Source organism: Choristoneura fumiferana, chromosome Z (genome assembly GCF_025370935.1).
Source record: "Choristoneura fumiferana chromosome Z, NRCan_CFum_1, whole genome shotgun sequence".
NCBI classification, from domain to species: Eukaryota; Metazoa; Arthropoda; class Insecta; order Lepidoptera; family Tortricidae; genus Choristoneura; species Choristoneura fumiferana.
The window spans coordinates 16,692,606-16,708,835 of NC_133472.1; the positions used below are offsets into that span (position 1 = coordinate 16,692,606).

At 36.9% G+C, this 16,230-nt stretch overlaps 2 protein-coding genes across 10 annotated transcripts in view; both read right to left on the reverse strand.

Moving 5' to 3' along the window:
• Nucleotides 1-7,028: 7,028 nt before the first annotated feature.
• Nucleotides 7,029-9,026, reverse strand: LOC141429662 (transmembrane protein 256). Of its 2 annotated transcripts, none has more exons than XM_074090091.1 (3): nt 8,834-9,026; nt 8,389-8,664; nt 7,029-7,540 (listed from the first exon to the last, which is right to left on the reverse strand). In XM_074090091.1, the coding sequence occupies exons 1-3, from the start codon at nt 8,903-8,905 to the stop codon at nt 7,397-7,399; spliced, it is 492 nt and encodes a 163-aa protein (XP_073946192.1). In that variant the 5' UTR covers nt 8,906-9,026; the 3' UTR covers nt 7,029-7,396. The 2 variants fall into 2 exon arrangements, with proteins under 2 accessions (XP_073946192.1, XP_073946199.1); XM_074090098.1 differs by having other exon boundaries at nt 8,908-9,024.
• Nucleotides 9,027-14,689: 5,663 nt separating this feature from the next.
• LOC141429772 (inter alpha-trypsin inhibitor, heavy chain 4-like) overlaps nt 14,690-16,230 on the reverse strand; it is a 36,117-nt gene continuing 34,576 nt past the window's right edge. For all 8 annotated transcript variants that reach the window (XM_074090327.1, XM_074090334.1, XM_074090356.1 and 5 more), the window contains one exon: nt 14,690-15,282. In XM_074090327.1, coding sequence (XP_073946428.1) covers nt 15,216-15,282 — 67 coding nt within the window. In that variant the 3' untranslated portion in view covers nt 14,690-15,215. The remainder of the gene's footprint in view (nt 15,283-16,230) is intronic.

Genomic DNA, 16,230 nt, shown 5'->3' on the forward strand with positions numbered 1-16,230 from the left:
TAGTAGTTGCATGTAGGTCACAGTTTTCTTTAAAAACTTTAGGCCATCCTCCACGCACAAAGCCAAAAGGAAATTCGCAGATTGGCGGAAGATTTGTTTACCTGCACTACTAATGTGGTCTAATTAAAAAATCAACTTTTTGAAAGTAGATGCAGTTTTTGTCCCTGAATTCTCCGCCTATTAGTTGTGGCGCGACTCGACGAGGTGCGCGGCGCCGCCCGCGGAGCCCTCGCCGGAAACTCGTCGCCTGTACCGCCATCATTGTTATATCATAGTTATATATTATAAAAATAAGCTCCATTATAGTTGAAGGACTTTTGAAATCACCCTTCAAGAATAAAGAGTTATAATAGCATTTATTACCAAACGGTGTATGTTTTTTTTTCATTTTATCATTTAAGTCTCATTAATGAATAAAGTGCAAAATTTTAATATGTAACAATTTCAATAAAGCATGTAAACATATTGAATCAGTCAATGCGTTTTATTTTTATCTAAGAATTTGGCTTCACAAAGGTGCCAAAGCTATGATGCCAGAAGTAAAGGCATTGAGCCAACATTCACTAGCCCCCACATCTTCCACCTGTAGACAAACAATCTAGTACCATACACGAGTATTAAATAAACTTACAAAACGAGCCAACAGCTTGCATTCACCATGCTACCAGCCATTCAAAGGTGCGGCTTCATGTAGCCGCTCGACGTTTCCAGCAACAAATCTGATCACGCGGCAAAGCTGAAAATATTGAGCTTTATCGCTGAAAAAAAAACTTAAATTTCCGAAAAAACAAATATTTTTTCCAATTTATTTTATTTGAACGACTGCCACTATTGTAGTTTCACCTATGATGAGTTCTGTGACACTTGGAAATTTTCCGAATTACGCATACTATGTTCCCAAAATATTTTTTAAAAATAATTTCTAGTAAAATTTAAAACTGTAAATTTTAAATATATATAGCAATACATATTTTAAATATATATAATAATAATGTTGTTGACTTTTTTTACTGTTTCTCGTTAGATTTGTTGTTATTTTTTGGCAAAATGCCGAAACGGTCTTAAAATACTGTTTTGAACTCCTAGAGTCGGGAGTTTGTAATTCGTTTGAGGGAATTTTTTGAGCGAGAACGAGAAAACGGTGTCCCGGTGGGCGGAAAATTGGAAAATATTATTTTTTTAAATATAATGCAACTTCTCCAAAAATAGGCACTAATAACTCTTAGAAAAATGGATAGTTCACTCGATAAATGGTAAATCTCCAAAACTTTCAAACTCGAAACGTCACAGAACTCATCATAGGTGAAATAGTAGATTATTGTCGTGGCCTGGAAGTAGGCAATTGCTGGCTGAGTATGAGTATCGCCAGCTCGCAACCTCGTCCGTTTAACTAATACGAAGCCAGCAGTTGCTATTCCAGCCGAGACTAATATAAAGCTTTTTTCAAAAATGTTGAATAATTCTGAAATAGAATAAACTTTTTCTCAAAATATATTATAAAATTTAATTTTATTCCAATATTTTTCTTATCCTTTCCCGCCTTTTTTCATTAAAAATAAACTGCAGGTGTATTTTTCCACCGAAAACACCACAAGCTATTTCAGACCCAATAGAAAAAGTCCGGAGTTCCAACAAAATATCTGATACCGGCCATTAGACTTGGCGGTATACGACTTGTGACAACATTTCCATGGCCTTTTTAACTTTAAAAAAAATGTGACTGATTGCAGGCGCGCTAATTCATTATTGTCGAGCTAGCGCGCCTGCAATCTTTTCAACTTTTTAATTTTTCGCTGACCATAAACTATGCACTTCACCTTCTGATATGTAAAGAATAATGTCAACTATTACGGACATTTTTGAGAAAAATATTATAAAGGAGGTTGAGACCAAAACCAAAATCATTCCTGCAAACAGCCATCTGGCCGCTGCTGTTCGACTCTGAGATTTATCGCTGCAAACGAGCGACGAGCGGCTGCATGAGGTTATTAAGCTTTCGCGTGCAGGAAAATGCACTGGTCTAAGTTTACCGAAATTTCCGATAAATTAGATAAAAGTGCAGGTTATTTCTATCTTATCCTTTTTTTCTCTGTAAAATTGGCTTTTCAGATAGAAATAAGAGAGATGCCCTAGAATTTTTCACAGATCTGCTAAGTACACAAAAGGTCAAGCGTATACACCATGTTATTTTTGACTTCCGTATACTTTAAGATAACATTCATCAGGTCAAATTAAGTTAATTTATCCAAGACAAAAAAAAATTAAGATAATAATGTACTAAAGGATCTTAATTTATGTTTTTTTTTTAATGTCAAGCGTAAAAAAGCGTTTTAAATTCACACATAATTAGCGTGAAGTTATTATACAGGGTGTTGGCACATGGACCGTCAAATTCTTTTGGGATATTAGTAGGTCATTCGCTATCTTTAGACCCTAAGGGTCACGGTTTTGGAGATATCAATATACCTATCTATCTTGTAACAAGGCCAAACAAAGGCTGATCAAGCCTTGTCGATTGTTAGTCTTCCTCATTTCATGTTTTTTTTTGTTATAAAAATTCAATTAAAATTTCAATTTTCGAATATCCACTGTACTTTCAAATGAAGGCTATCGTTTTTTGTCTCACTAGATGGCGCACTGTTGCGTGAGGTTTTTAAGTATGGCTTTCAGTCTGTTATTACGGGCGTGAAAACAAAGTTTAGATTAAAATCATATTTAATACACCTTAAAACCGTACCATAAAAATATCGAGCATGCCACAGTGTTGCATAGTCCCCGTTTTGTTCGGAAAAAAGGGAGGACAATGGTTTCCGAAAGACAACTGTCTCAAAACACAGACATTCATTGCCCCGGAACGCATATTTGCCATAATTAATTTCAGATATTGCAAAATATTCACTAAATTATTCTAATTATAAATAAACCCGCGTAACTCACCCAAAAACTATGAGATTTGACATTTCGGAGACCTCACGCTACACTAGCGCCTCTAGTGGCGAATTCATTCGCGATAGCCCTCATTCAGCACTTTGTTTTTAATGTCAAAATTCATTCTGCGATCAGCAGCCGTACTATAAGGACGTTATAAATATTTTTATTATTTTGACATCAATAGCTATTCGCTCACATATCATAATAGTTTCACAGTTCATTATTTTTAAATTACTTCTCTAGCTTATGACCTTTCTAACGATATGCTATACATTGATAAAAAATAAATTTGAGTCAAATTACAGGGGCATTCCGTCAATACGGCGGAAATTGTTCGGAATCAGTGAGTAAAGCAACTTTATTTTAATGGCCTTTTTTATAAACTGGTTGGACAAATTGAACTTTATTTCATACTTAACTGTGTTCTAGTTAACAATTTTTATTCTAACTGTTCTCCCCTGTTCCTAATGCACGCCCGACATCTTTTTCTTACTTGAACAGTTACGGTAGCTAGCCGCATTTCGGCTTTCATTGTCATAAAAGCTGTGTTTATCCTATCAATTGATACCTCTTGCACAGAATAAATAATAGTACTGCGTACAGAATTTGCGCTCCTGTGATCTTGAAGAAAGCCGCCGTTTTAATAGCCTATAGTGCTGCCTTTTGTTCCAAACATACCTACCTCGCCAACTGGAGTGTAAGGGTTATCACTTTGTCAGAAAATTAAAATAAAATAATCCGACTAAACGTTTAGAAATGTTATTTATTAAGCGACTTCAAAAAACTTAATTAAGGGGCTGTTTCACCATCCATTGATTAGCGTTAACGTTATGAGAGCGGAACATAGATGTCGCTAGTGCTGCTGCATAAGTAGCGTAGTAGAAATAAGCAACCTGAGATATGTATGCATGCATAACCGACGGTTAAATGTGATGCCGTCTCCGTCTATTCGAACAAAACAAATAGAGACGGCATTACACCTAACCGCCAGTTAACGCTAATCAATGGATGGTGAAAAAGCCCCTTAGTAATGTAAAAAGAGATAACTTCGAGTTCCTTCTTTTGTTTATTTCGACATTCGTCCACGCAACAGTTATTAGTATTACGATTCGCCGTTGTTACAAACGGTTCAGTGTAGTGTACCTACAGCAGGGCTATACGAAACTCGAAGTTCGTATCGTACCGTCCCTCTCGCTCTCGTATTAAATAGAATAAGTGTCAGAGGAACCGCACGACACGAACTTCGAGTTTCGAGTTTCGTAGTAGCCCTGCAGATGTAGTCAATAATGTTTTGCCATCGTATTTAGTCGGAAAAGTTCGTATTTATATTACTTTCTCAACTAGCTTACTGAATGGAAAATACAAACTGAGACATGGATGCACAGAAAAACCAGAAAAAGAGACCAGCGCTGGGAATCGAACCCAGGTCCTCAGCAATCCGTGCTGCGTGCTATAACCCCTACACCACCGCTGGACAGGAATCTAGACACGCATTTTTCCTATGCATACATATCTCAGGTTGCTTATTTCTTCTACGCTACTTATGCAGCAGCACTAGTTACTTCTATATTCCGCTCTCATCGAGAAACGTCACACTCTTTCGGAACCAACCGCTTACCCAGACAAGAGATGTCGCTACTAAGCAATCAAATTATGATTGGTTTTTTGGAGTCTTTTTGTATTTTTTATTTCATCTCCAACTTTGTTACTTTTACGGGTATTCCGTGAAACCATATCGAAAATACAAACTGAGACTTGGATGCACAGAAAAAGAGACCAGCGCTGGGAATCGAACCCAGGTCCTCAGCAATCCGTACTGCGTGCTATAACCCCTACACCACCGCTGGACAGGAATCTAGACACTAATTTTTCCTATGCATGCATACATATCTCGGGTTGCTTATTTCTACTACGGTACTTATGCAGCATCACTAGCGACATCTATGTTCCGCTCTCATCCAGAGACGTCACACTCTTTCGGAACCAACCGCTCACCCAAACAAGAGATGTCGCTACTACGGTTGTTCAAACTTCAAATGTTTTTTTCAAGAAATTTTGAAATTTACGTTTTTTTTTCGGTTTCTTTAAATTTTTTTAAATGAAAGTTTTATACCGAAAGTTATTATTTTCTACTACTTTTGCTGCCATCATCTGAGTCTATCAAGCCTGAATCGATGACGTCGTCGATACTGCATGAATTAATTTTCAAGTTCAAATTAGACCTAATATAAATTAGTTTATTTAGCCGTTCGTGCAAAAGGCGGTTTCTATCCTTGTGTGAGTGCGACCAAACAACGACCAGTTCCTCTCTGATGCGGCAGGTGACGGAGGAATACTGAGTAACCTTATGGCAATAGTTGACATTAGTTTTGTTGCACACAATCGTTTCCTACCAGTTCAGGGGACTTATGCTCATGAAGCCACCTTTTGCTTGGTATTCAGTTTTTTTTTCCACTAAATTGCAATCAGTCATGTAGAGATGCGACGTAGAGTTAGAGTAGGTAAATATGTAGGTTACTCGTAGCAAAAAAATAGCAAATGAGGGAATGTTACTATATTGAAAAGTAAACCATATGAGTACCCAAAAAAACTTGAAATGAATTAGTTACCTACGAGTAGGTACTTCAAGTAGTGTGTTTAGAAAGAGCGTAAGAAGTTAGACGATGAGTTATCTAATTTAGGTAAAACTTGATATAGGTACTTAGGTATAATAAAGTTGTAGGAGTGGTGCCTTGCCTTCTGTCCTGACACCGTCATTTCCATTGCTTTTTCTAACACTTTGAAAAGTAAGGATATAATATAAAATACTAGCGACCCGCCCCGGCTTCGAACGGGCATTTAAAAAAAACGGCCAAGTGCGAGTCGGACTCCCGCGCGAAAGGTTCCATACAACATTAGACATTAGTAAAAAAAACTACGTTTGCTGTATGGGAGCCCCTTAAATTTTTATTTTATTTTTATTTAATTATTTATTTTTAAAGTGAATGAATATGAAAAAAAATATTCTGTGAATATTTCAAGCAACTATATACCTGTTGCCGTTATTAATATCAAGCAAAAACGGCAAAAAAAAACACGTTTGTTGTATGGGAACCCCCCTTAAATATTTATTATATTCTGTTTTTAGTATTAAAATTTGTTGTTATAGCGGCAAAAGAAATACATCATCTGTTAAATCTTCAACTGTCTAACTATTACAGTTCATGAGATACAACCTATTGACAGACAGACAGTGGAGTCTTAGTAATAAGGTCCCGTTTTTATCACCCTTTGGGCACAGAACTCTAAAAAGGTCTCAAATAAACCGTCCTGAATATAAAATTCTTTATTTGGATAAGGATTAAAAAATCATCTCCAAAACCGTGACCCTAAGGACCCAAGCTCCAAAGATAGCAAATAACCCTAACATTATTCTAAAAAAATTTGACGGACCATGTGCCAAACACCGTGTTGTATACATATGCATGAAAAAAAAAACTTTTTTGCCATAAACCTTATTACCAGGTAATTTCTTTCAATAAACTGAGCCGTCTCTGCCGAAATTAACAGAAATCAAGAAAAGCACGCTGTATATTTCAAATAATAATGTGTAGAGAAAAGGAGAACAATCGCAGTATTCGCAGTGTATGCAAATGTGTACATCAAAGTGTTAAATAAGCAGTGCTATGGCAAGTAGCAAGAAAGCATTACAACAATAAATAAACAGTAAAATTATTCCATGTCTCTTTAACATAATATGACAAAAATTCAAGAACCATCCACATTTACTCACAACAGTATATTACAGGATATTTACCTTATTTTAGACACTTTGCTACTTTGGAGGGATTTGGAACTGTTATTTACCGCTTTAAAGCTGGACCTTTTTGCAACTTATCCTCGTAAAAGGTTATTTATTATCCTTGCCTCTACACTTTATAGGCAAAAGTAAAACAACAAAATGTAAAAAAAAAATTTTTTTCAATGTCAGCTACTTTCTCAATGGTAGTATCACCATAATAGAGCGCTAGAGATGTTTTTTTAATAATTATTTTATTATATAATTAGACCTAATTTAGTTTTTGTTTTATAGAAGGGTTTAGGAAAAACAAAACAAATAACCATAGATAATTAACATTATATTTAAATCCTACAGTACACTAAAAATAAAGCAAGAGCATATTAATTATTCTATAAATAAACTATGCATATACAACTCATTACTTATGCTTCTACATAATTTGGGATACATTACATAAAGTTACAAATACCACTTCACTATGCTATTTCAAAATAATGAAAAGTTCCAATCAAGCAATATCTGCAAGTCATCAAGTGATGTTTTGAGTAAAGTTGATACTTATAAAAAACAGCCCCTTATTTTAAGTTCCCAATACCACTCTTATGTTTGAAAACAAACACTATAACATCTATTTAGTCAAAGATACATAATGTGGCTAATCAATAAAATACACTGTCTCTGCTTTTAAAATACCATAGCTATCCAGCCCAGTATCAGGCATGAGCCCCCTATGGGTGTGAGACGTCTGAAGCTGCGGTCACCAGTGAAGGCATGGTAGTAGCAGGTGCCACAAAATAGTCCCATGCCAGCCATAAAGAATGCTCCAGCCTGTAATAACAATAATTGGACTAAACAGATGTGAATGTAAGGAATATTTTTAAAACAGAATCATTACTGAAAACTTTTTTGTTAACAGTCCTAAATAATGTATGCAAAATAGCTAAATGTTTTGCCACTGAAAGTGGATTGAAACCAAATTATGATATCACTCAAACATTAAGTAAAGTCAAAACTTTATAATAAAAGGGTTACCATCATTATTAAGGTTTACTCAAAAGCTTTATCTACTAGCTATAGGTACCATGCTCCCACAATATGATACCACATTTTTCAAAATGCTATTTTAATTTATTACATTCCCACTATATCAGATGTCCAAAATACGACATTTCACCAAAAAAATCACTTCCTTGTGTTAGCGTTTTAAGTTTTCTTAACTGTTTTACCAGTAGCTAAAACATCATCTTGATAGGACTGACAGGAGCGGTCAGTGGGGCGAGGGGGGTGTGCTTTTTGGTGGTAGCGAGAGAGTGCGTCTCGAGACTTTAATTAAAAATTAATAGCTTTCAGAGAGAATTTGTCAATGTGCAATTGAGTTGGAATAAATCTGTAAAGTGGAAAAATATCACTTTTATTTCGGAGGAGGAATTCATTACACTTGAGTAATCTTCGGTTTTGTCATCAGAACAAGAATCTTTTAAAGCAAGAAATGTGGTATATAGCTAATGTAGCACTTTCGGACCCAGCCGAGTATGAAAAGAGTTACAATGGACTTTATGTACAATCCATGTCAAGTTCAAAATTCAAATGTAATTAGCCCGCACAATCATATTGGCTGGGTTCGAAAGGGATAGGTAAATTGGATTATAATGAGAATTAAATAAAAACAATCTTACAATGTACGGCCTCTTACAAAGAGGGACTGTCATCAGAGCCAGAGTGTGCAGGAAGTGGAATCGGTTGGCAGTGTCAAATATTTTCCGGAGGTCTTCTTTGGTGTCTGTTTCGGGAAAAGTGCGATGCGCCCCCATGGCACCTAGCACCACTGCCGCAGCGCCGCTCAGCCCCGCGAGCCGCACGAACGGCCCTGCCTCTTGAGCTAACTCCCACAAGGGCATTCTGACTATTACTGTGGTAACTGGAGCCTCAATTTGCTTAGATTTAAACACTCCCTGTAAGCCCAATGTGAAACAATTGCTTTAATATAATTAATGCAAAACAACGTGATTTGCCCAATGCTAATGATTAAACGTCATACACAGGTTTGATAAGATTTGGTATTTGCCTGATCATTCAATACTGGTGATGACCTGATGACCAATTAATGATTTAGCAACTTACGATATGGCGCAAGAAATTCATAGCTCCGTCCGCCACCGTATTAATCATAAAAGTATCCGCCAAATTTACCATACCTTAAATTATTTTTAAATAAATTTATAAACAACGTAATAGTCAGACTAGACAGTTGAACCTGAATCATGCCTGAATCAATTCAATTGGTGACACTCTTTCCCGGCCCGGATAATACCAGGATGGAAATACCGACCTTGTTTTTCGTGTATACGCCCATAGAAGCTCCTGTCAGTTTCTATGGGCGATTACACAAAAAACAGGGACTGTATTTCCACGTCGGTGTTATCCGGGCCGGGAAAGAGTGTCACCCGAATCAATCAATAAGTTTTTTTTAATAGCTCCGCGATCATGGCAGAGCTTCAAATACCGTTAAAAAGTTGGTAACGTTATCGCTGTCAAACAGATATAACGGTAAATCGTAATTAACGTTAAACGAATTACCGTTACTTATACAACTTTTTAGCGGTATAAAAAAATAACGTTATCAACTATTCATAAAATTAACCTTAATTTAAAAGTATCGTTAATCATAATGTACAGTAAATTTAATTTACCCTTAGATTATATATTACTTAGATACACAATCAGACGGAAAAAATGGGTACTACAAAACTCGGAAGTTTTCAACTGTGTTCCGAGTTTTAGATTAGTCTTGTTTTGACCATAGATCGTGTCATTTGTCAACAATGGCTAAATGCTACGTAAAAAAATGTGTGAATACCGGCTCAAAAATGAGAAAAAAGAATGGGATATTGTTAGAAAGTTTTCTTCGGGACTGTGTACCTAAGTAAATATATAATCTAAGATTTTACCGTTAAAATTACCGGTAAAAGTAATGTTAAATGGGTAAAGATATTGTAATGTTCAGTTATCAATTAACGTTATATTTAAATACCGGTATTGGGTATTTTTATGATTTAACCGTTATGTAACGTTACTTATAGTGTGAATTTGGTAACGTTAACAAGCCCTGCATGGCGCATTTAGCCAAACCGGTAAGCTGAAATAAAAGTGGGAAACGTATAAGGATCAGAATAGAAAAAAGGGTTGGAAAATTTTGAACATGAAACTACCGTGAGACTCACTCCACCACACAGCAGACCCCTTGTCCTCCTGTTTCCTCATACTGCGTATGTGCTCCGATACCCTTGTGGAAACATTTCGTAGTCTCTCCAATATAGCTCTTGCCACAGGCACAGGGAATCATATATACCCCGGGACCACTCAGGGGCTCCTTATCCTTCGGCGAACGTACCAACTGTCTGAGCTGCATATGAGGACGGAAAATCGACTTGATGCTATATCTTCGGCGTAAGTGTCCGATTTTATCCGTCACCCCTTTTATACACGGTAAATATACCGGAACCCTCTCAGCTCTTGCACTTGTTCAACGGTTGCACTGCCTCCAGTTGTACCCATTGCTTTCCAAAACCCGTCTCACGTGACTTAGTTCACGATCCACAAACCAAACCGAAGGGCTACGGATTAGCCCGAAACATGTCAAGCTAAACTCGATTTAAGACGTGAGTTATCCGGGTCTTTATATTTAATATAGGGTTGGAAAAGATCAGAAAAGAGAACAGAAATAAATAACTCATAATATTTAATATTTTTTGGACATAGAGAAATGTAGGTAATGTTTTCAAAAAATGTAAGGGTACTTGAATTGTCGTCTAAACTACATATCTGTACCAAATTTCAAGTCAGTACTAATAACTTTTGAGGACTTCCCTCCTGCAGTGACGATCCTGGCAGGACCACCAATATGTCACTACCAGATTATTGTATTGTCACCAAATTTACATAAGTATGCCAAATTTCAAGTTGATCAGACCACTGGAAGTGTGTCAAATTTAGCTTCCAAGATTTGACCCAAATAAACAATAAATAAATAAATAAACAAACAGGGCAAGCTACAGAAAAGCTTCTAAAAATATCGCCGAAATGTAAGCACTTGTGCAAGTATTTCGAATAAAAAACAATTTGAATTCTCATCCTCCTTGGTTCTGGCTGTTTACTTCTGAAACCCCTGAAATCATAGCCAGCGCACGCCGCGCGCCTTTCGGAACGTTCTGTCCGTTTCCCAAAATACCCTTTCCCAAAACACAAGTTCCAAAATAACAGTTTCCTAAATCGACCATATGCCAAAAGACCCGTTTCTCATCGCATCAGAATGTCAAAACACCCAGTTTTCATAGCACCCGTATGCCAAAATATCCGTCGCTCATGACACCCGTATTCCCAAAAGACCCGTTTGTCGTCGCATCAGTATGTCAAAAGACCCGTTTATTATAGCATCCGTATGCCAAAAGATCCGTCTCTCATGACACCCGTATTCCCAAAAGACCCGTTTCTCGCCAAATGACTACCTAATTGCATAATCATTAGAGGTGTGGAAAGCCTCCCAAGGTCAAAATAACAGATTTTGCTCGACTTAGCGGTAGGGTTGCCATAATTATTGAAAACTGATACGGGATCAACAACGCAATTTTTTTGTTAAAGGTGGTGACGGGAACGGATGTTTTGGAAACGGGTATTTTGGGAAACGGATATCTTGACAAACGTATTTTTTGGGAAACGGATTATTTAGGAAAAGGTAGTGACGACAACGGATTTTTTGGGATTAGGTATTTTTGGGAAACGGACAGAACGTTCCGAAAGGGCCGCGCGCAGGTCAAAACAAATGGCTGTCTGTCAGCACAGGTCATTCGCGGGAAATTCGGCAGACTTCGTATGTTGTGTAAATAAATAATAAGAAGCTCGACTAGTGTGATTTTTTTTAACTGTATTATAAAACTTGTAAATAGTGTTAAATACTTAGTATGATTTTTTTAGTAGAAAAAACAATAGGTAAACGGTGTGGATTTGGTGAGCGCTTTTTCAAAGTTGGCTTCATTGAGGTTTGTGGTTCATAAAATTCTTTATTAATTTTGCACAAAAACGAATAAACCACACAATCAGACATTCAGTACATTATATTATCGAAACTTTTATTAAACATCATTAAAATCGCAAACTTAAAGGCAAATATTCCAAGGACATAGCCACAGGCAAATATTCCAAGGACATAGCCACAGTGTAAGAAAATGTTCTTAGACTTTGACATAGCTACTCGTTGCTAGGCGACTCGGTCGCCTTAGCAACGTTTAATATCGCCTAGCAACCAAAAAACGCTGAAAGTTGTATGACGACCTCCTTTAATTTTTAACTTTATTTTATTTTTAGTATTTGTTGTTATAGCGGCCACAGTAATACATAATCTGTGAAAATTTACAAGTGTCTAACTTTTACGGCTTCAGAGATAGAGCCCTGCTGTGACAGACGGACGGACAGACAGACAGACAGACAGCGGAGTCTCAGTAATAGGGTCCCGTTGGCACCCTTTGGGTACGGACGGAACCCTAAAAATTAACATCATTATCTACATCTGACAAAAAAAAACTCTGGAATCATTACCACTGAATGAATGTTACGTTCTGATTAATAGATAGCCGGGACTTCGCCGTTTTCTTAAAATTCTCAGCTCAAAGAAATGGTCAAAGCTAAAGCAATTTATTAAGTTTAGGTAATAATTAACTAAGTAGGTAAGCGAATCTTTTCGTTTGTCTCTCATTTTAAATACGCTATGCATGTGGTGAAAATAAAAAAGAAGTATACGTAGGCATCCACGCTGTTGGCCCACTGTTGGCATGTTGTGTGGAAATGTTACGAAATTTACGTATTTAGTTATTGACGCTGTTGGCCTATTGTTGGCAAGTTGTGTGAAAATATAACGAAATATACAAAGGCAATCTTGCTGTTGGCCCACTGCTGGCATGTTGTGTGGAATTGTTACGAAATTTGCCTAATTATTGATGCTGTTGGCCCATTGTTGGCAAGTAGTGTGAAAATATCGAAATATACGTAAGCATTCACGACGTTGGCACACTGTTGGCATGTTGTGTGGAAATGTTACGAAATTTACGTAGTTATTGACGCTGTTGGCCCATTGATGGCAAGTAGTGTGAAAATATAACAAAATATACGTAGGCAATCACGCTGTTGGCACATTGTTGGCATATTGTGTGAAAACGTAACAAAATATACGTAGGAAATCACGCTGTTGGCCCACTGTTGACATGTTGTGTGGAATTGTTACGAAATTTACGTAGTTATTGATGCTGTCGGCCCATTGTTGGCAAGTTGTGTGAAAATATAACGAAATATACGTACGCATCGACGCACTTGGCTCACGGTTGGCATGTTGTGTGGAAATGTTACGAAATTTACGTAGTTATTGATGCTGTTGGCCCATTGTTGGCAAGTAGTGTGAAAATATAACGAAATATGCGTAGGCAATCACGCTGTTGGCCCACTGTTGGCATATTGTGTGAAAATGTAACAAAATATACGTAGGAAATCACGCTGTTGGCCCACTGTTGGCATGTTGTGTGGAATTGTTACGAAATTTAAGTAATTATTGATGCTGTTGGCCCATTGTTGGCAAGTAGTGTGAAAATATAACGAAATATACAAAGGCAATCTTGCTGTTGGCCCACTGCTGGCATGTTGTGTGGAATTGTTACGAAATTTGCCTAATTATTGATGCTGTTGGCCCATTGTTGGCAAGTAGTGTGAAAATATCGAAATATACGTAAGCATTCACGACGTTGGCACACTGTTGGCATGTTGTGTGGAAATGTTACGAAATTTACGTAGTTATTGACGCTGTTGGCCCATTGATGGCAAGTAGTGTGAAAATATAACAAAATATACGTAGGCAATCACGCTGTTGGCACATTGTTGGCATATTGTGTGAAAACGTAACAAAATATACGTAGGAAATAACGCCGTTGGCCCACTGTTGACATGTTGTGTGGAATTGTTACGAAATTTACGTAGTTATTGATGCTGTCGGCCCATTGTTGGCAAGTTGTGTGAAAATATAACGAAATATACGTACGCATCGACGCACTTGGCTCACGGTTGGCATGTTGTGTGGAAATGTTACGAAATTTACGTAGTTATTGATGCTGTTGGCCCATTGTTGGCAAGTAGTGTGAAAATATAACGAAATATGCGTAGGCAATCACGCTGTTGGCCCACTGTTGGCATATTGTGTGAAAATGTAACAAAATATACGTAGGAAATCACGCTGTTGGCCCACTGTTGGCATGTTGTGTGGAATTGTTACGAAATTTAAGTAATTATTGATGCTGTTGGCCCATTGTTGGCAAGTAGTGTGAAAATATAACGAAATATACGTAGGCAATCACGCTGTTGGCCCATTGTTGGCAAATTGTGTGAAAATGTAACAAAATATACGTAGGAAATCACGCTGTTGGCCTACTTGTTGGCATGTTGTGTGGAATTGTTACGAAATTTAAGTAATTATTGATGCTGTTGGCCCATTGTTGGCAAGTAGTGTGAAAATATAACGAAATTAACGTAGGCAATCACGCTGTTGGCCCACTGTTGACGTATTGTGTGAAAGTATGCCGTAGGCTTTCCACTAATAGCCCATGCACAGTTGGGCCTTTGTTGGTAGAAACCGTAACATCTCCCAACCTTTTCCCAACTGTTGGGAAATCGTGGCCACAATTCCCCAACGCAAATTGTTACTAGGGTTGTAGAGTTAGAATCTTGGCTCTACATGAGATCTGATAACTTTTTGACAGTGCGAGTCATAATGGTCACGTCTTGGCAACATTTTACATGAAAATGCTTTTGGTGCAATTTTGGTGGGATATATATTTTATGACGCGAATTATTTTTCTCCAAACATAGGTTAGAAAACTGTTACGCAATCCGATATAATATTATTGTATTTTTGCAAAATAACTCTTAAAAATAAAAGACAACTTGTAAATGCTATTAAAGACTCTTTCTTTATTTATTATCTACTATGTATTAGGCGTGGACTTATTACTTAGTAGATAAGTATAACAACTAAAGTAGCATTATTATGTTATACCTAATTACATTTATTCGCTGAAAATGACTACGAATAAAATCCTAATAAGAGCTTAGTAAACAAAAATGCTTCAAATCATAATTCAATGTAGATGGGTTCAACTGATCATTAAATATTTTACTAAGACGATTCGTCTACCCAGTCGAAAGGGATGAATATGGCAACTGACCGGTTCTCTCCGTTCAATCTTTAATAGTCAGTTAAATATGTAATAATGGTTATAAACGGTTTTCGTAGTCATAAATTGTTAACGGCACGTAGTTATTTCGTAACAAGAGTCAGATTATAGAACTTAAATATATATATCACATTTTCTTCACAACAATGTTATGTAGTAAGAATAAGTATGTAAGTTTGTGCGAACACGATTGTCTAACTAAACAGTTTGCAGTAAGTAAGTAGATAAGTGCCACGTTAAGGCGTCGTCGGCTGCGGCTGCGGCCGGTCGACCTGCGCGCTCGGGCAGCACACTCCTGCGTACCTGAAACGTAAACATTAATTCTTATTATACATATACCTACATAGTTATTTAGGTATGTAAAAACAGTTTTTAATGATTTACCGTGATTCACCTCAGTCTATAAGTAAATGTCCCACTGCGAGGCATAAGCTTCTTTCTCGGCTTGAGGGGTTATAAGTCAAACCACTAGGCTACCAAGGCTTTTTATTCATTACATATTTGTTACAGGATGTACTTAAACCGTGATTACCTTTATGGGCTCCCGTCCGATTTTCTACGTCGACGCAGTTATATTATATGCATCATAATGAGGGCTATAGACTCAAATAAATAAATAAAATATCGCAATGTTCAATGTTCTTGAACATTAAATGTAATCACGTAAGTTTAAGTCAGGCAACACATAAATACATACGTAATTATACATACGTACGTTCTATATTTTTCATCTCTCCTGTTCGGAAAGTTTAATTTTCATGGGTAGATAGCCGAGTGGAAAATTGCGTTTTCATCTCTAGGGTGGAAAGTTTTTATTTTTATTTTTCGATTAGTCACGGTGTCGAAGATAATTGAGTTACGTCAATGACACTTTTTTCACGATTCGGCATGGCCATCTAGATGCACGTCGTGACCAAGGTGCTTATATACAACACTGGAGGTTGATCGCCGAACATCCGTTTGAAACAAGAAATTTGATCTTTATTACGTCACGAACATATGCCATCTCTTTCTTTAGTTCGGTTAAGAAAGAGATGGAAGTCATTCGTGAAATGTGAAAGAAAGAGATGGAATATATAAATAAGTAAAGTATAAGATAAAGGTCAAACTTCTTTCCTTGGTCGTGACCAACTCGATTTTTTTAAGTAAATTAAATTTATAATTATTCTCATTTTTTGTAGTATTTTACTTTCCTCACAGTCGAAATGAAAAGTAGAGCGTCTAACTGAAATTGCCGGAAATCTTACCTCG